This window comes from Pygocentrus nattereri, chromosome 19, assembly GCF_015220715.1.
Source record: "Pygocentrus nattereri isolate fPygNat1 chromosome 19, fPygNat1.pri, whole genome shotgun sequence".
NCBI classification, from domain to species: domain Eukaryota; kingdom Metazoa; phylum Chordata; class Actinopteri; order Characiformes; family Serrasalmidae; genus Pygocentrus; species Pygocentrus nattereri.
Window position 1 is genome coordinate 13,822,346 of NC_051229.1, and position 25,876 is coordinate 13,848,221.

General features: G+C 39.1%; 1 protein-coding gene across 3 annotated transcripts in view; it reads left to right on the forward strand.

The window, feature by feature from the left end:
• The window catches only part of LOC108416589 (polymeric immunoglobulin receptor-like), a 900,619-nt gene that overhangs the window by 760,466 nt on the left and 114,277 nt on the right, over positions 1–25,876 (forward strand). Inside the window, exon 9 of one of the 3 annotated variants that reach the window (XM_037531126.1) lies at positions 15,568–16,248. The exons of the other annotated variants lie outside the window; for them this stretch is intronic. Coding sequence (XP_037387023.1) covers positions 15,568–15,601 — 34 coding nt within the window. The 3' untranslated portion in view covers positions 15,602–16,248. Of the gene's footprint in view, positions 1–15,567; positions 16,249–25,876 lie in introns of those variants that run through there. 3 annotated transcript variants of the gene reach the window in all.

The window sequence follows — 25,876 nt, forward strand, 5'->3', positions numbered from 1 at the left end:
ACCTATATTCAATTGAGTACACTAAAAAGACAAGATATTTAATGTTCAAACAGATACACTTTGTTTTTTGCAAATACTCACTCCTTTTGAATTTGATGCCTGCAACATGTTCCAAAGAAGTTGGGACAGGGGCATGTTTACCACTGTTACCACAACAACACTCAATATGCGTTTGGGAACTAATTGTTGAAGCTTTGTAGATGGAATTCTTTCCCATTCTTGCTTGATGTACAACTTCTGTTCTTCAACAGTCCGGGGTCTCCTTCGTCATATTTTGAGCTTCATAATGTGCCACACATTTTCAATGGGAGACAGGTCTGGACTGCAGGCAGGCCAGTCTAGTACCTGCACTCTTTTACTACGAAGCCACACTGTTGTAACACGTGCAGAATGTGGCTTGGCATTGTCTTGCTGAAATAAGCAGGGATGTCCCTGAAAAAGACGTTGCTTGGATGGAAGCATATGTTGCTCCAAAACCTGTATGTACCTTTCAGCATTAATGGTGCATTCACAGATGTGCAAGTTACCCATGCCATGGGCACTAACACACCCCCACACCGTCAGAGATGCTGGCTTTTAAACTTTGCGCTGATAAGAATCCGGACAGTCCTTTTCCTCTTTGGCCCGGAGGACACGATGTCCATGATTTCCAAAAACAATTTGAAATGTGGACTCGTCAGACCACAGGACACTTTTCCACTTTGCGTCAGTCCATCTCAGATGAGCTCGGGCCCAGAGAAGCCGGCGGCGTTTCTGGGTGTTGTTGATGTATGGCTTTCGCTTTGCATGGCAGAGTTTTAACTTGCACTTGTAGATGGAGTGACGAACTGTGTTCACTGACAATGTGACAAAGTGTTCCTGAGCCCATGTGGTAATATCCGTTACAGAATGATGTGGGTTTTTAATGCAGTGCCGCCTGAGGGATCGAAGGTCACAGGCATTCAATGTTGGTTTTCTGCCTTGCCACTTACTTGCAGAGATTTCTCCAGATTCTCAGAATCTTTTGATGATATTATGGACTGTAGATGATGAAATCCCTAAATTCCTTACAATTGCACGTTGACAAACATTGTTCATAAACTGTTGGGCTATTTGCTCACGCAGTTGTTCACAAAGTGGTGAACCTCACCCCTTCCTTGCTTGTGTACAACTGAGCCTTTCAGGGATGCTCCCTTTATACCCAGTCATGACACTCACCTCTTTCCAATTAACCTGGTTACCTGTGGAATGTTCCAAACAGATGTTTTTTGAGCTTTCCTCAACTTTTCCAGTCTTTTGTTGCCTCTGTCCCAACTTCTTTGGAACATGTTGCAGGCATCAAATTCAAAATGAGTGAATATCTGCAAAAAAACAATAAAGTTTATCCGTTTGAACATTAAATATCTTGTCTTTGTAGTGTATTCAATTGAATATAGGTTGAAAAGGATTTGAGAATCATCGTATTCTGTTTTTATTTATGTTTTACATAAATAACATTCGCTGGAATTGAGGTTGTACAATGAATTTGTACTATATATCATACAATTATGATGAAAATGGTTTCATTCTAAGACTTTAGCTTAAGGTTTTTACTTCCTGTTGATTCACACTTTCTATCTGTAAAAAGCCTTTCAGAATTACCTGCAGCTACACTGCTTATACAAATGTAAAGTTAAAGGAATGGATTGCTGAAAAATCAACGTAACACTTTTTTTCACCTCAGATGTCGTCGACGAAACAAGTTTTGTGTCCAAATACTGCTTCTTTACTTTATCTCAGGAGCTACAAGGTTAATATTGCTAACAAACACAAAGTCAATAGTCACCCAAATCTTTTCCATAAATACATCCTTAACATGTCTCTCAACCCATTCAAATGACATCTAGGTCTTCATTAAAGTTGTAAAGACTTGATGATGTGGTTTAGGACACAGAATGACTGTAGCTGAATGCTGTAGACCTCCACTTTAAAGGTGTTGTGCTGAATTATGAATAACCTACAAAGTTCAGCTCCTCTTTGTACACCGGACGCTACGTTAGTCATTCTGTTTCAATTGTTAAACTTAATCTTCAGGTCAAAAACTCAAGATTGACACTCATTTATATAAAATATATATAAAGTGAAATAAAATATAAAGTGTTTGTTAGCAATGTTAGCTGCATAGATCCAGTGCTAAATGAAAGAAGCAAAATTTGGGCAACAAATATTTCTTGGCTCATTGCTCTTTTTTCTGTCATAAGTGTTTTGTTGAGATATTTGTTATGACATTACATGTTTGGAGTGAATATATGATTAACAAATTTCTCAGTAGCCTATAAAGCATTTAAAAAGCTGATGTGTTATATGTAAAATTTGTTCTGATTGATTAAATTCCAGCTGTTTATTTTACCTTAGAAATTAAATATGAAGTTTAAATAATTACAATTTCACTTCATTGCACATATTTTCAATCCTAGGTTATAAAGTCTACAAGGATATTTCACATTTACTTCTAGTTCACATTGAACATCAGATGTGAATTAAAATAAAAAAAATTATTTAGAAATATGGATTAAATGTTAAAACAACTGAAATGTTTGAAATCCTCAAGCATCACCAGACTTATTACACACTTACTCACTCACTTCTACAATCAGTAAGTATTTTCATGTTGACTGAGGAAACATTTTTACAGTGTGTGAGCTCAAAAGTCACCAGTCCTTCTGTCACTTATACTGAAGTAGCTGATAATCAATGAGAGTTTGTGCATCTCATGATGGTTTTCCTAGGGAGTTCACTTTTCTACCACTGGGGGTTTCTACATATGCATTATAGTTCTGCATGAAAGTTGTAAATCATGCGCATAAGAAACCGTGAGTATGTGAGGTTAACATACAAAACTGAGCGCATACACACACATGAGAAATGACCCTCCTGAAACGTACACTAATCTTTATTATAGCTCCACATTAGTAAATCACTTCCATTTTACATACAAAACTTGAACATTTCGGAAGAAATTATTTCTGTCTGATTGAAGTTTACAGTTTCCCAACATGAATGACAAACAAAAGTGAGGATCATAGTTCTGCGTATGTCACTTAAAGAGCAGTGGGTCACTTCAAAGGTGATGCAAATATGCTCCTGTTCCAATTTCATATTTGGAAAGATTACATACACAAAAAACAATGAAGTTCACAATGTAAAACATCAGATTGTGTTTTGGTACTGTTTGTAATTTAATACACTTCAACAGAATTTGCTAATCACAGCTCTGTTTTATTGCCATTTCACATACGGTCCCAACAAGTTCTGGAATTAGGTTTATATATTAAATTTGGGATGAGAGGAACCGTTGCAGTTAATAGAGAATAGTGGTGACGTGAACTGATTGCTGGGTTTAAGTGAGACTCTACTGGCTGAGATTTTAGTGTGTAGTCTGGGTTGGAGTTTGTTCAATTCAAATGACCAATAAAAGCAGAAACAGCAGTCAAAACAGGAGCTCATGAAGCAAGAAGATGAAGAAATACATTCTAAACTGACATTGCTGATGAACCTGTTGCCCACAACAGAAGCTCAGATGCAAAAGCTGCAGTGTTGTAGCTTCTTAATTATCGACACCTCCAGGATCTCAGCGTTTGTGGAATCATTCAGTTGTGTGAAAGAACTGCTGTGACTCTCTGAAACACAAAACAAAGCAGGAATAAATCACCACCTGTATAAATTCACAAACTAAGGAATCAGACTGTCAGTTTATATCTTGTGGTGATGACAGATTCTATAATGTGTTATCACTGCTTCACTGGGGGGTTCAGACAGCAAGAGGACTTACACTCTGGGACTGGGAGTGAGAAAATAGCAGAAAAGGCCGAAGCAGAAGCTACAATAGTGTGCTCTTTGCTGGCAGGTGGTGGCGACAGACTGATCCCTTACAAATGCATCATACACCACTTAAGAATTTGAATTCTTGCTATATCATGTTGTATCTTAACTTATGATGTGGTAGCATTTTTTTCTAAATGCACTATTGTGATAATTTTAGAATCTTTGATAAAAGTTAGATAAATATTGTGATGTATTTTAACAGTACGAGTCTGCTTAGTATTGATGTGGCAATTAATATGTAAAAAATGCACCATAAGTACTGACCAATAGTGACTCATTCTCTTCAGTATTTTTAATATGGTTTTCTACTCACTTGGGTTTCTCAGTGCCAGAACATGTAGTTTCCTCTGTAGAGAAAGGAATAAAGAAATGAAAAGTTAATAGATTCTGAAAGCTGTCAGTCACACCATATGAAATAGTAATAATAAATGTAATGTATAAATGTAATACTCTTCTGTCTGTGTATACATACATACAAAATCGTTGTTGGAATTAAACCTCGTATCTCCATTTGTCATTTTTCAGTTTGACATGATTTCAAAGTAGAACATTGAACTAACAGAAATGACCTTAAATTACTTGGAAAAACATCTGGTTCCATTGTCTTACATTAAAAGTACAGTATGTTTTTTCCTTCTCCTGTAAACCTACCATTTTGGAGATAGATCGATAGATCACTGCCTGAATTCTAAACTGCTCATGACAGGCATCGTGAGGACAGTGCTCGAGCCCCGTGTACCAACGAGAGGCACAAAAGTGACCGCACCTGGAGTGGTCATACTTTCCTGAGTTTCCTGACTGTTTCTTCTCTTGTAGTCACAGCTGTTGCTAACAACTTTAAGCAAAGTGGTGCAAGTTAAACAACATTACAGCTGGATGATCAGCAGATATGAACAGTATTTCTGATACATGTGATCTTACTTGAAGGTCTTTCAGTGACAGTGAGGTGAACAGTAAACCCCACATCTCCTGCACTGAACCAGTACCAGCCAGCATCACTCTTCTGCAGACCCCTCATCTCCACACTGACTGATCCTTTTCCATAGTCAACTACCAGCACTGCTGAATTCTGGGATGTGGTAGTCCTCCCCCCTAAGAAACACTTATCTTTAAATCTGCACCACTTGCTCTTTTCTTTCTTATATTCAGCACTGTAGAAACACTGGACACTGATTCTGCCCCCTTCCTGACCACTCACTCTGCTGTTCATCACCGACACAGCAGGATCTGAATAAAGAGGCAGAGAATGAGCCATATAAATACATCCTCCATCATAAATAACATGTCTAAGTTATAGTGAACAGATTCTACTTCCCACAGAGAGACGTCTTACCTGAACTGACTGTCAGGTACACATAATCACCATCATCTGATCCAGTACCAGTAATTTCCACAGCACACTAATAATATCCAGAGTCAGAGTCTTGGAGTCTCTTCAGTTCCACAGTAAACATATTCTGGGTTGGATGATCAGTAACTGATGTTCTTCCACTTGTGTTTGTATAGGCTACTATTTTACAGTTGATCCAGTCCTGCCCTTTACACCAGTATTTACGGTTTGATTTGTATTTCTCATCATAAAAACATGGAATAGTGAGAGATCCTCCACATCTTACAGTTAAATTTCTCAGTGTCTTCAGGCTCTCAGAATCTGCAAAACAGAAGCCAATTAATTCAGCATTACTGTAGAACTACTTCAGAGGAAAGATAGGAGGAAGGAGAAGATTATTATGTGATACAACTACAGATGGGAGTTGTCACACTGTACAATGAAATGGGCTGATAGGTAGTTTGACCAGAGGAGGATGGGTCCCTCCTGGTTAGCCTGGTTCCTCCCAAGTTTTCTTCCTCAGTTCTGAGGGAGTTTTTCCTTGCCACTGTTGCCCCTGGCTTGCCCACTGGGGGGTTTTGTACATTCTTATACTCCTGTTAAAACTTTGTCTTTTCCGAAATTCTGTAAAGCTGCTTTGTGACAATATACGTTGAAAAAGCGCTATACAAATAAATTTGAAATTTTAATTCTTACATAGTGTAGCTTTAAATTCTAAATCAGCAAGAAAATCATTGAATTGTAACGGGGAGTGAGGAGGTGGACACACATGCTGAGATTAGTGACCAATGGGCAAATCCATGGTCACTGTCAACACGGTCCAGGGAAAATGAGCCAACATGGATACATCGGGGACCAGACATGACAAACCAGAACCAAACACCAGTACAAACAACAACAGAGAGATTCAAACAGCAAAGACCAGGGGCAAACAGGGCTTAAATACAAATGAAAAACGAGGGACAGGTGGAGACAATCAAGGGCGGAGTCATGAAACGAGGGGGCTAAACCAAAACACGAACACATGGACAGGACTGGGAGGGGCCAATCATGACAGTACCCACACCCTCCCAAAGGCACGCATACCAAGGCGCACCAAACAAACAGAACAAAACAAACAGACACAAGGGATCAAAAACAAGGACAGAGCCAAACTAGACAAGGACAGGAGCCAGGACAGGGCATGGGATAGGCACAGAAGAACGTGGAACATGAACCATGGGTACAGAAGCAGAGGCAGAAACACTAGTGGAAGCCAAAGGCACAGAAACAGGAGACAACACCAGACAGGAACAGACAAAACACGAACAGATCGAGGACGAAAAATGGAGGGAGAATGAGGAGGCACAACACAAAGACTGCGAACAAGAGACGAATGGAGGTACAACAGGATGAGGGAAACAAGCACGCAAGACAGACCATGCAAAAGACAGGGGAACAGGAACCAAAGCAGACAGTGGCACAGAAATGGAGCTGGAGACAGAAACAAAAAGAGACACAGGAACAGGAACCACAACAGGAACGGGAACAGAAACAACAGACGGGAACAAAACCACACCAGGGACTGAGTAGTGCAAAAACAAAGGAACAGAAGACATGAGAAGAATGGGAGGCCCACGGGCTACAGCAGACACGGGAGGAATGGGAGGCCCGCAGGGAACAGCAGACACGGGAGGAACGGGAGGCCCATGGGGAACAGCAGACACAGCAGGAACGGGAGGCCCACGGGGAACAGCAGACACAAACAAGGGCGGGAACAAAGGAGCTGTAATGTTTGCAGGGGCAGGCCCGCTACGACGTCCGGGGGGCAGGCGGGCACCCTACGACGTCCTGGCGGCGGGTCCGGAGGCACGCCGACTGGCGGCGTGTGCGTCCATGGTATCAGGCTTGCCACTGGGTGCGGCCACAGGATCAGGAACTCCGGCTGGGGACAGCTGCTCCAACCTGGAGGAACAAACTGAAACGGGACCCACTCGGCCATTTCCAAGGCTCACTCGAACGATAGGCAGCTCGTAGTGGCGCTTGCGAACGAGCGAAGTACCACAGTATGGGTTATCTGAATGTTCCATCCGTCTCACCTCGTCTTGTGCTGCAGGTCGCTCCTCCCTGCAGCGTTGCTCAAGATGGGTGGACCCAAGGCGCTTACCTGAGCACTCGTCATCCAACTAGAGGCAGTGAGCACTTGCCCGGAGCGGTGGGCAGCCCTATCCACAGCGCCAATAATAAGTGTTTTTCAATTGGCTTTGTCTGTTATTCTAGGCAACACATTTATAACAGGCAATTTCCTGTTCCTGTCCAGCTCTGATCTTACCTGAGATACAGAGGAGCAACACAAAGAGAATTAAAGAACTCATGACTGAGTAAAAGTACGTGTTTCTGTAAGAGGCTCCAGTGAAAAATACTCTTCCTGCCTCTGAGTGAAGCAGCTTGACTGCAGTGCAGTTCCTGTTTTTTTTTTAAATTTACTCTACCCCCACTCCCGCCCCCCACTCTCTACCTCTACCGTCTCTTGCTGTTATTGACTGTGTAATAAGGAGAGTCCCACTTTAATGGATGAATAGATGGATGGATGGATACTTGGTTGGTTGGATGCTTGGTTGGTTGGTTGGATGGATGGATGGATGGATGGATGGATGGATGGATGGATGCTTGGTTGGTTGGATGCTTAGTTGGATGGATGGATGGATGGATGGATGGATGGATGGTTGGATAATACTTTGAGCTGCCACTGGTATGAAAAGTGCTCTATAAAAAAAGAGATTATTAATAAATTAAAGTATATTTTTGCTTTTGGGATATGCTACATTACATTAGAACAGAAATAGATGCAGGCTCAATATCAATCAAATTTAACAAGAATTCCAAGGGATGCCAATAATTGTGACATATTTGTCATTAAGAAAAATGTTTAGTCTCTCTCTCTGTCTCTCTCTCTCTCTCTCTCTCTCTCTCTCTGTCTCTCTTATAGATGTTTTGCTCACCCTTCTTTATCAGGATGCCAGTAATTCTGTAGACTGTAAAGAAACAAGCTTGTGAGCACTTTAAATAGTCACTATGGGTGTGCTCTGCCTCCTGCTGGACTGATTGCGAACTGCATTAGTCCTGATCACTTAACCCCTCAGTTCAGTACAGAGAAGACGAATTCTGTGGCTGTTAAAATGTCACAGGTTACTCACGTACACTTTGATTTACCAGCATCTTTACTGAAACAGCTGGTCTACAGAATTTATCTTCATTACCTCTCTAGTGAATCGTGAACAGTGTTAGGAGAGCTCATCTATTACAGATCACTCATCACATCTCTCAAACTCAAATAGGATTACTTTACTTACTACAACCTGGAAAAAGTAATCACGCTATTTATTGCTTTATTTATTAATTACACTATAACTGTATGATATGTTTAGGTATAGTATTAACTTAGAAATGTGGCTCCAGGACTGAACATTAGCTTTCGTTAGAATAATTAAAGTAGCTCATAAGTTTGCAAACAAGCAAGGATAGCTAGCTAGATAGCAACCACATAGCTGGCAGTGGAAAAGAGGCCTACCGCCCCGCGCTACTGTGGATGAGTTAGGCTAATGTAGCTAGTACAGGCTAAGTGAGCTAGTGTTAGCTAGCTAGCTACATTACTTAGCTAGCTATTGAAGCCGTAATTCGCCCGTTTGTGTTGTGTAAGTTAATATGCATACAGAAACCACTCGTCTTAACCCAGGTCAAAAAGAACATTTCATAGATGCTGTATGTCAAATAATAACAGAATCCACTTGAGTCTGTTTGAAACCATCATTAAGTCAGTGGGGTTGACAACGTCAAATTCTCTGAGCCACCTTAAAAAGAACTGCTGAACTATTTAATCCTCCTGTCCTCTTCACCTCCTGCCCCTTACTTTAGTGTTCCCGGTCAAAATTGTTCGGTCTGTTTTAACTGGGAACATGACGGGTGTAACAATTGATTAATTAAACACTCAAAATTCACTGAAAGATGTGATCATCTCTTTTATATGTGCAAGTGCAGTGTGGAGGATATCATAAGGCCTTGAGGCAATCAGATGAAAAACACAATATTTATGAGTGTTTTAAGTTGTAAATCGGTCAGATTTGACCCATAGACAACAGGAAGGTTAACCTTTTTTTGTGCTAATTTAAGAGCAGTTAAAACAGGCCGGTCAATTTTGACCAGGAACACTAAAGTAAGGGGCGGGAGGTGAAGAGGACAGGATCTATAAAATGTCCTTTTTGACCTGGGTTAAGACGAGTGGTTTCTGCATGCATATTAACTTACACGACACAAACGGGCGAATTACGGCTTCAATAGCTAGCTAAGTAATGTAGCTAGCTAACACTAGCTCACTTAGCCTGCACTAGCTACATTAGCCTAACGCGTCCACGCCGGGGCAGGACGGCAGCGCGCACCGCACTGTACAGCGCTGGTGTGGGTGCGTTAGGCTAATGAGGCTAACTGTTAGCTTGCCTAACGCATCCACAGCGGCGCGGGGCGGTAGGCTTCTTTTCCACTGCCGGTTATATTGTTGCTATCTAACTAGCTAGCTAGCTAAGGTCTTAACTGTGTGGACTCGTTAGGCCGGCTGTGGTTTATTTTTCCACTTGCTTTGTTGCTACATCAGAATCAGGACGTTTACGACGTTTCGTAATAATTCTTTGACAGTTCTTTCCTTTACTCATACACTACAAGACTAATATAAGAAACTTCTGCATATATTTAGCACTATGCTAACACTGCTAAACCTTATTAGCTACATTGGCCTTTAGTGGAAATGAGACCATTAACACACATTAAAACTTTGTTAAAGGGACTTATTTGAAAATAGCATTTTATGTGGCCTGTTTATACAAGATGTCATATTTTGTCGAGAGCTGGGTGTATAGTCAAATATAAGTGTTATTCTGCTTATAATATTGAAACATTTGATTTTAACCTCAAGCATTACTTCGACCCTTTAAGTATATAATGTTGAGAAATGTCGTGAAAATAAATGAATTTATCTGCAACATGACTGACTACTAAAAATTTACTCCATACCTTGGGCAGTTGTACTTAAACAACTAGCAAAACCCCTTAGCAAACGCTACTAACTTGAAGTGCGCATGCGTTAATTAAACTAGTTAGTACAGTGGACAAGAAACGTAAAATTGTAAGTTACATCAACAAAGGAAAAAAAGTTAGGAATACGTTGGAGCTGAATTTATTGAAATTACTTAAGATGATATGTGAACAACCCCGACTTTTTTTTTTAGTTCAAATTACATTCTTACTTTAGTTTCGAGAACTAAAGACAAGTTGGATTTTTTACAGTGTACCTTCACCACAAATGAGACGTCTAGATCCAAACCATTACGTTGTTGTTGACCAGCAAATTTAGCAGCATCAACAAAAATATAATTGATTTGAACAATTTCAAATAATTGCAACACCATCATGGTGAACAAAACAAAAATGTGGTAAATGTAGGCAAACCTGCACTTTAACGTGGAGACACCATTCAACCATGCAACCTTTCCTGTGAAATGAACTCATGAAAATGAGGGGTATTTAAGAGAAAACGTTCAACTTATCCTTGCTTGTTTGCTAACTTATTAGCTACTTTAATTATCCTAACGAAAGCTAATGTTCAGTCCTGAAGCCACATTTCTAAGTTAATACTATACTTAAACATATCATACAGTTATAGTGTAATTAATAAATAAAGTAATAAATAGCGTAATTACTTTTTCCAGGTTGTAGTAAGTAAAGTAATCCTATTTGAGTTTGAGAGATGTGATGAGTGATCTGTAATAGATGAGCTCTCCTAACACTGTTCACGATTCACTAGAGAGGTAATTAAGATAAATTCTGTAGACCAGCTGTTTCAGTAAAGATGCTGGTAAATCAAAGTGTACGTGAGTAACCTGTGACATTTTAACAGCAACAGAATTCGTCTTCTCTGTACTGAACTTAGGGGTTAAGTGATCAGGACTAATGCAGTTCACAATCAGTCCAGCAGGAGGCAGAGCACACCCATAGTGACTATTTAAAGTGTTCACAAGCTTGTTTCTTTATAATCTACAGAATTACTGGCATCCTGATAAAGAAGGGTGAGCAAAACATCTATAAGAGAGACAGAGAGAGAGAGAGAGAGAGAGAGAGAGAGAGAGACTACATGAGAGAGTGAAAAACATTTTTCTTAATGACAAATATGTCACAATTATTGGCATCCCTTGGAATTCTTGTTAAATTTGATTGATATTGAGCCTGCATCTATTTCTGTTCTAATGTAATGTAGCATATCCCAAAAGCAAAAATATACTTTAATTTATTAATAATCTCTTTTTTATAGAGCACTTTTCATACCAGTGGCAGCTCAAAGTGTTATCCAACCATCTATCCATCCATTCATCCACCATCCACCATCCATCCATCCATCCATCCATCCATCCATCCATCCAAGCATCCAACCAATCAATTAAGCATCCATCCATCCATCCATCCATCCATTCATCCATCCATCCAACCAACCAACCATCCATCTATCCATTCATACATCCATCTGTCCAACCATCCATCCATCCATCCATCCATCCATCCATCCATCCATCCATCCATCCATCCAACTAAGCATCCAACCAGCCAAGTATCCATCCACCCAGCTATCCATCCATTCATGCACCATCCATTAAAGTGGGATTCTGCCTTATAACACAGTCAATAACAGCAAGAGACGGTAGAGGTAGAGAGTGGGGGGCGGGAGTGGGGGTGAGGGGGTGGGGGTAGAGTAGATAAAAAAAAACAGGAACTGCACTGCAGTCAAGCTGCTTCACTCAGAGGCAGGAAGAGTATTTTTCACTGGAGCCTCTTACAGAAACCCGTACTTTTACTCAGTCATGAGTTCTTTAATTCTCTTTGTGTTGCTCCTCTGTATCTCAGGCAAGATCAGAGCTGTATTTTTCCTTTTTCTATCATTAGCCCAACGTAATGGACCCATTTTCTTCACTTGCGATGCATTTTTAATGAAAATAACAGGTTAATAATGGAGGGAGGAGTTTGAGTAAATTGCTTAAAAGCTTGTATTTGATCAAATCACCTCCTGCTGGGCATTTTTACACCTCTTTCTGGTGGAGTGCAGTTTGAGGGAGCCACGATTCTGTAGCAGAGAATTGAATTCAGGAAGTAATTTTTAAAAATAAATTTTCATTCACGCAGATGATGATTCTCACCTGTTGGAGTTCTTTTTTAGTATCATATCACTTTAAATGTTACAGGAAATTGCCTGTTATAAATGTGTTGCCTAGAATAACAGATAAAACCAATAGAAAAACACTTCTTATTGGTGCTGTGGATTGGGCTGCCCACCGCTCCGGGCAAGTGCTCACTGCCCCTAGTGTGTGTGTATCTTCACTAGTGTGTGTATGTGATGTTTCACTTCATGGATGGGTTAAATGCAGAGGTGGAATTTCCCCGTTTGTGGGATTAAAAAAGTATCACTTAAACTTAAACTTCTGTACCTTCTTAAGACACCACAGTTATCATTTATTCTTCATCTTGAGATATTTTGTATTTAAAAATGTAAGTGTTTATTGATTTAGTGATTCATGGCACGATTGGCCCCTCCCAGACCTGTCCATGTGTTCGTGTTTTGGTTTAGCCCCCTTGTCTCGTGACTCCGCCCCTGATTGTCTTCTGACTGTTTTCCATGTGTATTTAAGCCCTGTGTTTGCTCTTTGTCTTTGCTGGTCTTTGTTTGTTGTTTGAATCTCTGTCTGTGTTGTTGGTTGTACTGGTGTTTGTTTGATTCTGGTTTGTCTGGTCCCCGATCTATCCATGTTGGCTCATTGATCCTGGACCGTTTTGAGCGTGACCCTGGATTTGTCCATGATAAGTGGCTTATCTCAACATGTGTGTCCGCCTCCTCACTCCCCGTTACAATGCAATGATTTTCTTGCTGATTTAGAATTTAAAGCTACACTATGTAAGAATTTTGTTAAATTTGAGAGATGTAGCCTTACTGAGTAAAGAGATAAAAACATGCTAAAACAAAGTCTGTGTGCTGCTGTGATTTGCCCAGTAAAGCCTGAAATAATATTGTACAAGTCAGAGATGTTGGTTTGGGTTTAGCAGAGGTTTTTAAAGCCACACATCCTCATGTACATTAACATGTGCAGACTGAAAAAAGACGGTCCGGCGCAATGTTTAGATATCAGATGCATATACTGATGAAGATATGATGATCATAGTAGATCATTTACTTACATATTATTATTATTTATTATTATTATTATTGTTATTATTATGCAACAAAAGCAGCTAGTAGCTCATTTTTCATGTATGCAATGGAAATACAACAAGCACAACCCTATCAGCCCATTTCAGTGTACAGTGTTGTGACTCCCATCTGTAGTTGTATCACATAATAATCTTCTCCTTCCTCCTATCTTTCCTCTGAAGTAGTTCTACAGTAATGCTGAATTAATTGGCTTCTGTTCTGCAGATTCTGAGAGCCTGAAAACACTGAAGAATTTAGCTGTAAAACATGGAGGATCTCTCACTATTCCATGTTTTTATGATGAGAAATACAAATCAGACCGTAAATACTGGTGTAAAGTGCAGGAATGGCTCCTCTGTAAAATAGTAGCCTCTACAAACACAAGTGGAAGAACATCAGTTACTGATCACCCAACCCAGAATATGTTTACTGTGGAAGTGAAGAGCCTCCAAGACGCTGACTCTGGATATTATTGGTGTTCTGTGGAAATTAGTGACGGATCAGATGACGGTGATTATGTGTACCTGACGGTCAGTTCAGGTAAGACGTCTCTCTGTGTGAAGTAGAATCTGTTCACTGTAACTTAGATGTGTTATTTATGATGGAGGATGTATTTATACGACTCATTCTCTGCCTCTTTATTCAGATCCTGCTGTGTCAGTGATGAACAGCAGAGTGAGTGGTCAGGAAGGGGGCAGCGTTAGTGTCCAGTGTTTCTACAGTGCTGAATATAAGAAAGAAAAGAGGAATTGTTGCAGATTTAAAGACAAGAGGTGTTTCTTATGGGGGAGGACTGACACATCCCAGAATTCAGCAGTGCTGGTCACTGACTATGGAAAAGGATCTGTCAGTGTGGAGATGAGGGGTCTGCAGAAGAGTGATGCTGGCTGGTACTGGTTCAGTGCAGGAGATGTGGGGGTTACTGTTCACCTCACTGTCACTGAAAGACCTTCAAGTAAGATCACATGTATCAGAAATACTGTTCATACCTGCTGATCATCAAGCTGTAATGTTGTTCCACTCACACCACTTTGTTTCTTCTCTCTTCTTCTCTTATGTTAGAAACAGCTGTGGCTACAACTTTAAGCAGTCAGGAAACTCAGGAAAGTATGACCACTCCAGGTACGGTCACTCTTGTGCCTCTCGTTGTTACACAGGGCTCGAGTGCTGTTGGCAGCAGCCAATTTCTCTCTCTCTCTCTCTCTCTCTCTCTCTCTCTCTCTCTATATATATATATATATATATATATATATATATATATATATATATATATATATATTTATATATACAGACAGATATGATAAGAATATTATATTTATATATATTACATGTATTATTATTATTATTATTACTACTATTTCATATGGCGTGACTGACAGCTTTCAGAATCTATTAACTTTTCATTTCTTTATTCCTTTCTCTACAGAGGAAACTACATGTTCTGGCACTGAGAAACCCAAGTGAGTAGAAAACCATATTAAAAATACTGAAGAGAATGAGTCACTATTGGTCAGTACTTATGGTGCATTTTTTACATATTAATTGCCACATCAATACTAAGCAGACTCGTGCTGTTAAAATACATCACAATACTTCTCTAACTTTTATCAAAGATTCTAAAATTATCATAATAGTGCATTTAGAAAAAAATGCTACCACATCATAAAAGTTAAGATACAACATGATATAACAAGAATTCAAATTTTTAACAGTGAGCTATGACGCGTTTGAAAAACCCTTCATTTATTGCTGACTGTTACTGACTGACAGGCCCTGCTTATTCTCTGCAGATGGACTGAATGTTATAATAATTTACATGCAGAAATGAAAGCATCACAGACTATAAGGGATGCATTTAAGGGATATAAGGGATGCATATAAGGGATCAGTCTGTCGCCACCACCTGCCAGCAAAGAGCACACTATTGTAGCTTCTGCTTCGGCCTTTTCTGCTATTTTCTCACTCCCAGTCTTATGAGTGTAACTGCTCTTGCTGTCTGAACCCCCCAGTGACGCAGTGATAACACATTATAGAATCTGTCATCATCACCACAAGATTTAAACTGACAGTCTGAAACCTCAGTTTGTGAATTTATACAGGTGGTGATTTATTCCTGCTTTGTTTTGTGTTTCAGAGAGTCACAGCAGTTCTGTCTTTCACACAACTGAATGATTCCACAAACGCTGAGATCCTGGAGGTGTCGATAATTAAGAAGCTACAACACTGCAGCTTTTGCATCTGAGCTTCTGTTGTGGGCAACAGGTTCATCAGCAATGTCAGTTTAGAACGTATTTCTTCATCTTCTTGCTTCATGAGCTCCTGTTTTGACTGCTGTTTCTGCTTTTATTGGTCTCTGTGAACAAACTCCAACCCAGACTACACACTAAAATCTCAGCCAGTACAGTCTCACTTAAATCCAGCAATCAGATCACATCACCACTATTCTCTATTAACTGCAACGGTTCCTCTCATCCCAAATTTAATATATAAACCTAATTCCAGAACTTGTTGGGACTGTATGTGAAATGGCAATAAAACAGAGCCGTGATTAGCAAATTCTGTTGAAGTGTATTAAATTACAAACAGTACCAAAACACAATATCTGATGTTTTACATTGTGAACTTCATTGTTTTTTGTGTATGTAATCTTTCCAAATATGAAGTGACCCACTGCTCTTTAAGTGACATACGCAGAACTATGATCCTCACTTTTGTTTGTCTTTCTTGTTGGGAATCTGTAAACTTCAATCAGACAGAAATAATTTCTTCAGAAATGTTCAAGTTTTGTATGTAAAATGGAAGTGATTTACTAATGTGGAGCTATAATAAAGATTAGTGTACGTTTCAGGAGGCTCATTTCTCATGTGTGTGTGTGCGCTCAGTTTTGTATGTAAACCTCACATACTCACGGTTTCTCATGGTTACTCATGGTATGCGCATGATTTACAACTTACATGCAGAACTATAATGCATATGCAGAAACCCCCAGTGGTAGAAAAGTGAATTCACTAGTAAAACCATCATGAGATGCACAAACTCTCATTGATTATCAGCTACTTCAGTATAAGTGACAGAAGGACTGGTGACTTTTGAGCTCACACACTGTAAAAATGTTTCTTCAGTCAACATGAAAATACTTACTGATTGTAGAAGTGAGTGAGTAAGTGTGTAATAAGTCTGGTGATGCTTGAGGATTTCAAACATTTCAATTGTTTTAACATTTAATACATATTCCTAAATTTTATTTTTTTATTTTAATTCACATCTGATGTTCAATGTAAACTTGAAAAATGTTAAACACCTAGAAGTAAATGTGAAACATCCTTGTAGACTTTATAACCTAAGATTGAAAATCTGCGCAATGAAGTGAAATTGTAATTATTTAAACTTCATATTTAATTTCTAAGGTAAAATAAACAGCTGGATTTTAATCAATCAGAACAAATTTTACATACAACACATCAGCTTTTTAAATGCTTTATAGGCTACTGAGAAATTTTTTAATCATATATTCACTCCAAACATGTAATGTCATAACAAATATCTCAACAAAACACTTATGACAGAAAAAAGAGCAATGAGCCAAGACATATTTGTTGCCCAAAAAAATTTTGCTTCTTTCATTTAGCACTGGATCTATGCGGCTAACATTGCTAACAAACACTAATAAGACAGTAGTGATTTTATATAAATGAGTGTCAATCTTGAGTTTTTGACCTGAAGATTAAGTTTAACAATTGAAACAGAATGACTAACGTAGCGTCCGGTGTACAAAGAGGAGCTGGACTTTGTAGGTTATTCAGAATTCAGCACAACACCTGTAAAGTGGAGGTCTACAGCATTCAGCTACAGTCATTCTGTGTCCTAAACCACATCATCAAGTCTGAACTTTAATGAAGACCTAGATGTGGTTTGAAGGGTTTGAGAGACATGTTAAGGCTGTATTTATGGAAAAGATTTGGGTGACCTATTGACTTTTAGTGTTTGGTTGGGATAGTGTAGCGGTTAACACCTCTGCCTTCTACACTGTAGACTGGGGTTCAATCTCCACCTGGCAAACATCCCTACACTATACCAATAAGAGTCCTTGGGCAAGACTCCTAACACCGCCTTGGCCTATCTGTGTAAAATGATCAAATTGTAAGTCGCTCTGCATAAGAGCGTCAGCCAAATGCTGTAAATGTAAATGTTTGTTAGCAATATTAACCTTGTAGCTCCTGAGCTAAACTAAAGAAACAGTATTTGGACACAAACCTGTCTTGTCGACGACATTTTTCAGCAATCCATTCCTTTAACTTTACATTTGTATAAGCAGTGTAGCTGCAGGTAATTCTAAAGGGCATTTTACAGATAGAAAGTGTGAATCAAGAGGAAGTAAAAACCTTAAGCTAAAGTCTTAGAACGAAACAATTTTCATCATTATTATATGAGATATAGTACAAATTCATTGTAAGATGTCTTGCATTGCAGTATCTTCATTGTAAGAGACCTGGCCAGAAACCCCCTCCTTACACCTGAAATCAGAACACAGAAAAGAAAAAAAACAAATGAAATGTACACAATTTTCACCTGACCCCAAAAGTGCTTAAAGGCAAAAATGTGTTTGGTGTCTGAGGTTTGCTTCTTAATTTTCAAGTTTAATGATTTTTAACTGCATATTTAAAATATTCCTCTTTTCATCTGCTCATGATTGAGCTCTAAACATCTATTTTTACTGCACATTAGCCTTAATAAGATCATTTCAAAAACATTTAAGCCTTTTCATATTAACTTTGTTAAAAGTTATATTCTTATTTTTATGTACTTTGTACTTCCTTTTAATTCTCCATTTAATGATTTTAAGCAACTTTGTATTTTTATTGATTTCCACTCTTAAGCACTTAAGCACTAAGCAATAAGTATATTGAATTGCCTTTGTGTATGAAATGTGCTTATATAAATAAGCTTGTCTTGTCTTGCCTTGCTCATGTCACCCAAGCAGTTTTTGGGACACCAAACACTGATTAGCCAATCAACAACATTTGGGGTATCATTGATTTTTCAGTGAACTATTCATTTGAATAACAGTCCATTATAGACCATTTCACAGATGTTGTATTTTGCTCCTCACTTTGACTCTCTCACCTCTCACTCCGAAACCACAGAGCTGTAGATCACTTCATCATCTCTGACTGCCTGAGAGAGCTGGAAAATAGGACAGGGTTAGAAATAAAGGAGGATCTCTCACTCCTACCACCCTGAGTGCTCTTTCACCAGCTAAACTAAATGCTTAATAAGGTTGAGGTCAAAGCTACATTTTTCTCATAAACACTTACAGCTTTCAACCAGCTAATGTCCACTCAACTTACTGTGAAGTGGTCAAAACAGTGCTACTGCTGTATTTTTACTTACAGTTTTCTTTTTGGTTGTTGTGGTTACGCTGCTGTAGATGACGTCATTTTCACGATCCAATGCAGATGAAGACTGTGGACACAATATACTCAGTAACTTAATCTCTTAATGTTTCAGTAATCAAATACCGTTTGCATGCAGCAGTAGTTTAGGCAGTGCAACACATTTAATAAAAGCATGTGTCCGATCACCACAGACACTATTTCTGCCCAATGAAGACGAAATAAGTGGGGTATAATCTGACAGCTGAGATGTACAAAGAAGAGGAACAACACCTAAACCTAATCATCATAGGCTAATTACTGCCATAGCAAGCGAGAAAATGTTTATGGACCATTTATGTTTTACCTTTGATGCCAAAGGCCATTGTAGTATTTGTGCTAAAAAAAATGTGGCTATGAAAATGAGTAGAAGAAGAGGAAAACAAATCAATTTAATAAATATCAATTCAGCATTTGATTGAGAGGCTTGTGATCAATGTAGGCCTACCCATGTCTACACCTCTGATATTGACTTGTGTGTGAAAAATAAAGCCTTACCTTTTTATTTTTAAAAGTCACAGCACTGTATATCACTGGGCTTTCAGTCGTAGATGCCTGCTTTACACAAACAAATGTGATTTTACACAAAACTAGTTCATCAAAAAGGAACCATAAAAGTATTATATTCATTTTCTACTGCAGCACAAGCAAAACTGCGCCAGGACCACAATACTGACTGTGTGTACTGCAGTGTTACTGACCGTCCGTGTTTGATTTCCATCTGTGACAGTGAGATATTAATGAATTAATAAATATTAATGAATTAGTTGTCTTATTGTACTTATGTAGTAAGACAACATTCATGATCCACAGCATAGCACAATAGCAACAGTTGTTATTAGTTGTTAATACTGTCCTTTATAATAGCAAACATTTTAAAAGCATGCTAATAAAAAGACCTGTATGAAAATAGGAGATGGTGAATTCTTACTACACTTTTTTGTCAAGGTCCAGGTTATAATGGTGGCCAATATCAGCAGCAGCCCTAGGCCTACAGCCAGTAGAACCCAGATGAGCATGGTATTTCTATTGCTGCAATGAATGATGATATTTTTCCTTGAAAACCTTACATTTAACCTAAGACTTTTAAAGTACACATGCTGTCAAATAAAATATGTTTTAGTATCTAAAGTACAGAATGAATAAAAGTTCAGCCCATCAGTATTTCACCATCATTCATCATGTGTGAATTACTTCTATTGCTTTCTTTCACTCGAGTCACTAACATTCTCATAAGTTGTTACTGCAGACGAGTCAGCTGTTCTGCAGACATAAAAACTAATAATAATAATAACATACAACAAGAGCAGGTGTCTACAAACTTTGGGACATACTGTGTAGCATATATGTCAATTAGGATTACTTACATTTGCTGTGTTCACTAAAGAGAGACACATCCTGGTCCATGTACTTTGAATTTTCTTTCAATCTTCTTCTCCTTCTTCTTCTTTTGGCTGCTCCCTTTAGGGGTCGCCACAGCGGATCATCTGCCTCCATCTTGCCCTATCCACTGACTCCTCTACTTTTACACCAACCATCTCCATGTCCACCTTCACTACATCCATAAACCTTCTCTGAGGTCTACCTCTTCTCCTTCTGCCCGACAGCTCCATCTCCAACATTCTTTGACCAATATATCCACTATTCCTCCTCAACACATGTCCAAACCATCTCAACCTGGCCTCTCTGGCTTTATCTCCAAACTGCTCCACCTTCACTGTCTCTCTGATCTGCTCATTTCTAATCTTGTCCAGCCTTGTCACTCCCAAAGAAAATCTCAGCATCTTCATCTCCGCCACCTCCAGCTCAGCCTCCTGTCTTTTAGACAGAGCCACAGTCTCCAAGCCATACATCATAGCAGGACGCACTACTGTCTTCTAAACCTTCCCTTTCACTCTTGCTGCTATCCTTCTGTCACACATCAGCCCTGACATCCGTCTCCAACCACTCCATCCTGCCTGCACCCTCGTCTTCACCTCTTTTCTACACTGTCCATTGCTCTGGATGGTTGACCCAAGATATTTGAAGTCATTAATGTGTTTTATTAGTATTTATTAGAGCACACCTGTTTTTTTCAGTGTGCAATAAAAAAGGGTCAGTTCATTTGATTTTTACTTACTTATCTTGGTTCTTCTCACTGTTGCTTGTGTCATGGACCTTCTTAGAAGCTGCAGGATGGCCAGTTCTGCTGCAAAAAGCAAAGAGCAAAAACATGCTATGCTGAGGTGTGAAAGTACAGCTATTTTAACAGAGTAACACCACTTACTGGACTGTGCAAATGAAATGTCTTGCAGAATGGAGACACTGTAAAAGTGTCAGACAGCAGTTCTAATTAGTGAATTCAGCTACTTTAAAGTTCAACCCATTACTGACACAACACTTCTAAGATGAACTTTTACTTAAGAGCCAAATAAAATGCAATACACACAACCCATTTCAGAGTTTTGGCATTACTATTTGGACTTTGAGTAGGCAGAGTTAACAATCTGTCCTGTACACACTAAATTTCAATTCCTTTTTAAGACCTCAGCAGCATGTCATTTGTAACAAGTCTCCAGCATGCTCACATTTTACATGGCCACGCTTACATGGAGGATGGAGAGTTTAAAAGTGGAAACACCGGTGCTGCAGATATTACACCGTTTAAGGTTACTATTTAAAACAGTTCAACACTGCAGACATTTAAGCCACTGTGTTTAACTTCTGGAAATATTTCTAACTGATGCAGGTTGTGAATAATTTCTGTCTATGACAAAGGAATAAAAAGAGCACAAAGAACAGAAAAGGATGCAAACTGAATCAAGCTTACTGTACTGGACATCCACACATTAAATACCTTATTTAATACATTTTTAGACATTGATCGCCTGAAATTTTTAACATCTATTTTAAGAGTTTACATGACGCCCTGTGATGGACTGGCAGCTTTACAGGGTGTTTCCTGCCTTCTGCTCAATGATCGCTGGGATATGCAGCTTAGGAAGTGTGTGTGAGTTTACATGACTTTTTAGGAATCTGCTGGAGCCCTAAAATCCCCATCATTAATTCACTATTCTCGTTAATGTAATGTTGATTTTGCATGTGAGACCTAATCATCAAGCTGGAACTTCTTGTTGAGTATCTGTATGAGACGTTAATGAATAAAGACGTATGTCTTGGTTAAAAAACTCAATAAACACCAAATCCAACCTGATGCCTCTGACTATTATTATTTCAGAGGTTTACAGGGTGCTTGTGTCATGTTCTTTCTCAGAAGCTGTTACTGTGAGGGGGTCAGTTGTTCTTCAAAAAAGCAAAGAGCAAAAACATGTTATATCGAGGTGTGAAAGCACAGCAGTATTTTAACACATACACAAAGTAGATCATCACTACTTACAGCTCTGCTGTTTTTCTTTCTGTATTTTTGTTCACAGTTGTAGAACCTAGAAGGAAAAAATAAACATATTCATTCTTTCTATTCTGTGGTTTCATGAATTTTAAGGTTCTTTTTGTGATCAGACCTGAAGTGGTTTCACTGATGCTGGTTTCCTCAGTGGCACAAACTGTAGTCACAGCTGTTGTTGCTGTGGAAAATGAGATATAAAGTGGTGTGAGTGGAACAACATTACAGCTTGATGATCAGCAGGTATGAACAGTATTTCTGATACATGTGATCTTACTTGAAGGTCTTTCAGTGACAGTGAGGTGAACAGTAACTCCCACATCTCCTGCACTGAACCAGTACCAGCCAGCATCACTCTTCTGCAGACCCCTCATCTCCACACTGACGGATCCTTTTCTATCATCACTGACCAGCACTGCTGAATTTCTGGATGTGGTAGTCCTCCCCACTGTGAAGCAGCTCCAGTCTTTAAATCTGCACCACTTCTTCTGTTTATTCTTATATTCAGCACTGATGAGACACTGGACATTGACACTACACCCTTCCTGACCACTCACTCTGCTGTTTATCACTGACACAGCAGGATCTGAATAAAGAGGCAGAGAATGAGTGGTGTAAATACATTCTTCATCATAAATGACACTTTATAAGCTTTAAGTTGTAATCAGGGATGGGGGAGTAGCTAAGTAGTGTGCTACTTTTTGTAGCTAACTACAAATATTAATAGCTAGTAGCTGTAGCGCCTACAAATTTTTGTGTAGCTATAGCGAAACTTTTCCCTATAATTTAGCTTCAGATAGTCCGGGAAAAAAGACCAACGAAACGTGGTTGTTCACTGGGCTGGTGGCGACTGTGCAATCCTAACTGAGCCGAACAGCTCAAGCATGATCAAGCTGATCACCCATTAGTAGTAGGCTTAGCTCAGGGGTCGAAACTGAAATGTTAAGAAGAGCCGTTTTGTCCTTTCAACAAAAATCAAACCACCTTGGGAGGCACGACATTTTCTGTCCGTTTTGGCTGTAACGATATCTCAATATGTGCTGATGTTGTAGTACAGGCTGAAAATATAAACTCAGACTTACTTTGCTCTGTTTTAATTTTCAGTTCAGCTGTAGCCGCTTTTCTTGCATCTCGGGAAACTTCTCTGCGAATTTCTTGTAAAATATCTCTCAATGTTTGACTTTTCATGAGGTTGAAGTCGCTTCTCATGCTCCAGCTTCTCATTCGAACGAGAAGCAAAAGAGAAGCTGACTTAAGTTTTGCGAGTTTCTGCTGATTAAACGTGTCAGTGACAGTAAATTCAGACCAGTGCGACACACACTCACACACCACCACCACAGTGTTACTGCAGTGCTGAGAATGATCCACCACCCAGATAGTAACTGTTCTCCATGGGGGTCCTGACCACTGAAGAACAGGGTAAAAGGGCTAACAAAGTCTGCAGAGAAACCGATAAACTACAGTCTGTAACTGTAGAACTACAAAGTGCACCTATATAGTAAGTGGAGCTGAAAAAATGGACAATGAGCGTAGAAACAAGGGGGTGGTCATAATGTTGTGTCTGATCGGTGCATCTTGCTGAAATGTTTACATTGGAGCAAGTTTAATTTCAACAGTTGACAGTGTTTTGCACAACAATTCTCGGGTCTGTATTCAGTTATTTTTCTTGATTTTTATTAGGAAAAACCTGGAATGATTGACTTTGCATTAATCTAAATTTTTGTTGGATATCGCACCTTTGGGTGTGTAAGTTTGATTGTTGGTTACAGTTTTTGGTGATCTTCTTGTATATTTGCAGCTTTTCAGTTGTGTGTTTCTTTCTGGCACAGGATTAAATGCAGTGTCTTGTTCACACAGTCATTTGGGATTTTTTGGTGTGTCAGGTGGAGATTCACAAACGTTCTGACAATTACACTTTGAAAGTAGCTAAAAAGTAGCCACTACTCTTTCTGGAAAAGTAGCTAAATTGTAGCTAGCTACAAAGTAGCTAACTACTCATTTTTCAGTAGCTATCCCAACCCTGGTTACAGTGAACATTCAGCCTCACACAGAGAGACTTCTTACCTGCACTGACTGTCAGGTATAAATAATCCTTGTCATCAGGGGTCCCTCTCCCACCAATTTCCACAGCACACCAATAATGTCCAGAGTCAGAGTCTTGGAGGCTCTTCAGTTCAACAGTAAACATATTCTGGGTTGGATGATCAGTAACTGATGTTCTTCCACTTGTGTTTGTAGAGGCTACTATTTTACAGGAGGAGAAGAGATACCCCCTACACCAGTATTTACGGTTTGATTTGTATTTCTCATCATATAAACATAGAATAGTGAGAGATTCTCCATGTTTTACAGTTAAATTCTCCAGTGTCTTCAGGCTCTCAGAATCTGCAGAACAGAAGGCAAATTATACCACAGCCTCAGTCCTACACTCTTGAAAGGGTTCTACAAGGGTTCTTTAGTATAAGAAATTAAAATACACTTTTCACTTTATTAGATACAACTATCTTGTATCTGTACTTAATGTCTATTTATCAGGTCCATTTACCATATAGGGTCATTTCACAAAAAATAGACTGTCATTTATCTGTTTCTCTGCGTAATTTTTAACCCCCTTATGTCCATCAATATTCAGGACCACCACTTAGCAGGTATTATTTTGATGGTGGATCACTTTTTAGCACTGCAGCGGCACTCACATAGGAGTAATATGTCAGGGTGTGTGTAGAGGATCACACACAGAAGCAAGGGTATGCGGTGTTATTGCTGGGCTGAGAATGACCCACCACCCAAATAATACTTCTGTGGTGGCCTTGTAGAGTTCCTGATCAGTAATGATCAGGGTTTAGAAGGGCCAACAAATTATGCAGAGATAACGATAACAATCACTAACTGCAAAAGGTTTAATTCCAAAATACTGTATATTCATTTGTAACAGTGTTGGATATGATGTAGTTTTCCTAAAGAATAACAGTTGACAAAGTGTTGGCAAAAATTTTCCATAATGAAAAACACATTTACACTTCTCTAACAAAGTAAGCATTAAATCATAATAGAGCACCGATGTTTCTTTTATGTGTCAAGTCAGTGTAAATCATTAAAAAAATCTTGAAAGTTGTCGATCATGTGTTTTGGAGCAAAAGCCCTTCAATTGTAGAACAACAAAGTGCACCTATGTTGTAGGCGGACCTGATACTGTTGGACCTCAAGTGTAGATACAAGGTATCAAGTGAGAGCATATAGAAACTGAACAAACATTTTACAATATTATTTCTAATGGTCAGTTTTTAAAACATTTTTAAAATAATTCTACAGAAACACTACATAGAGCCGTTCTTGCTAAGGGTGAACCAAAGAACAACTTCACACCAGTGTCAGAAACTCAACAAGAACACAAACTCAGTGCAACTGAATGATGCAGCATTGATCTTACCTGAGATACAGAGGAGTAACACAAAGAGAATTGAAGAACTCAGGAGTGAGTAAAAGTGCATGTTTCTATGAGAGACTCCAGAGACAAAGACTCTTCCTTCCTCTGAGTGAAGCAGCTCCACTTCAGAGCTCTTCCTGTTTTGTTTTGGTTCTCCTTTGCTAGTTCTCACTCTGTCTAATGTGTAAAGCAAAAACACCAG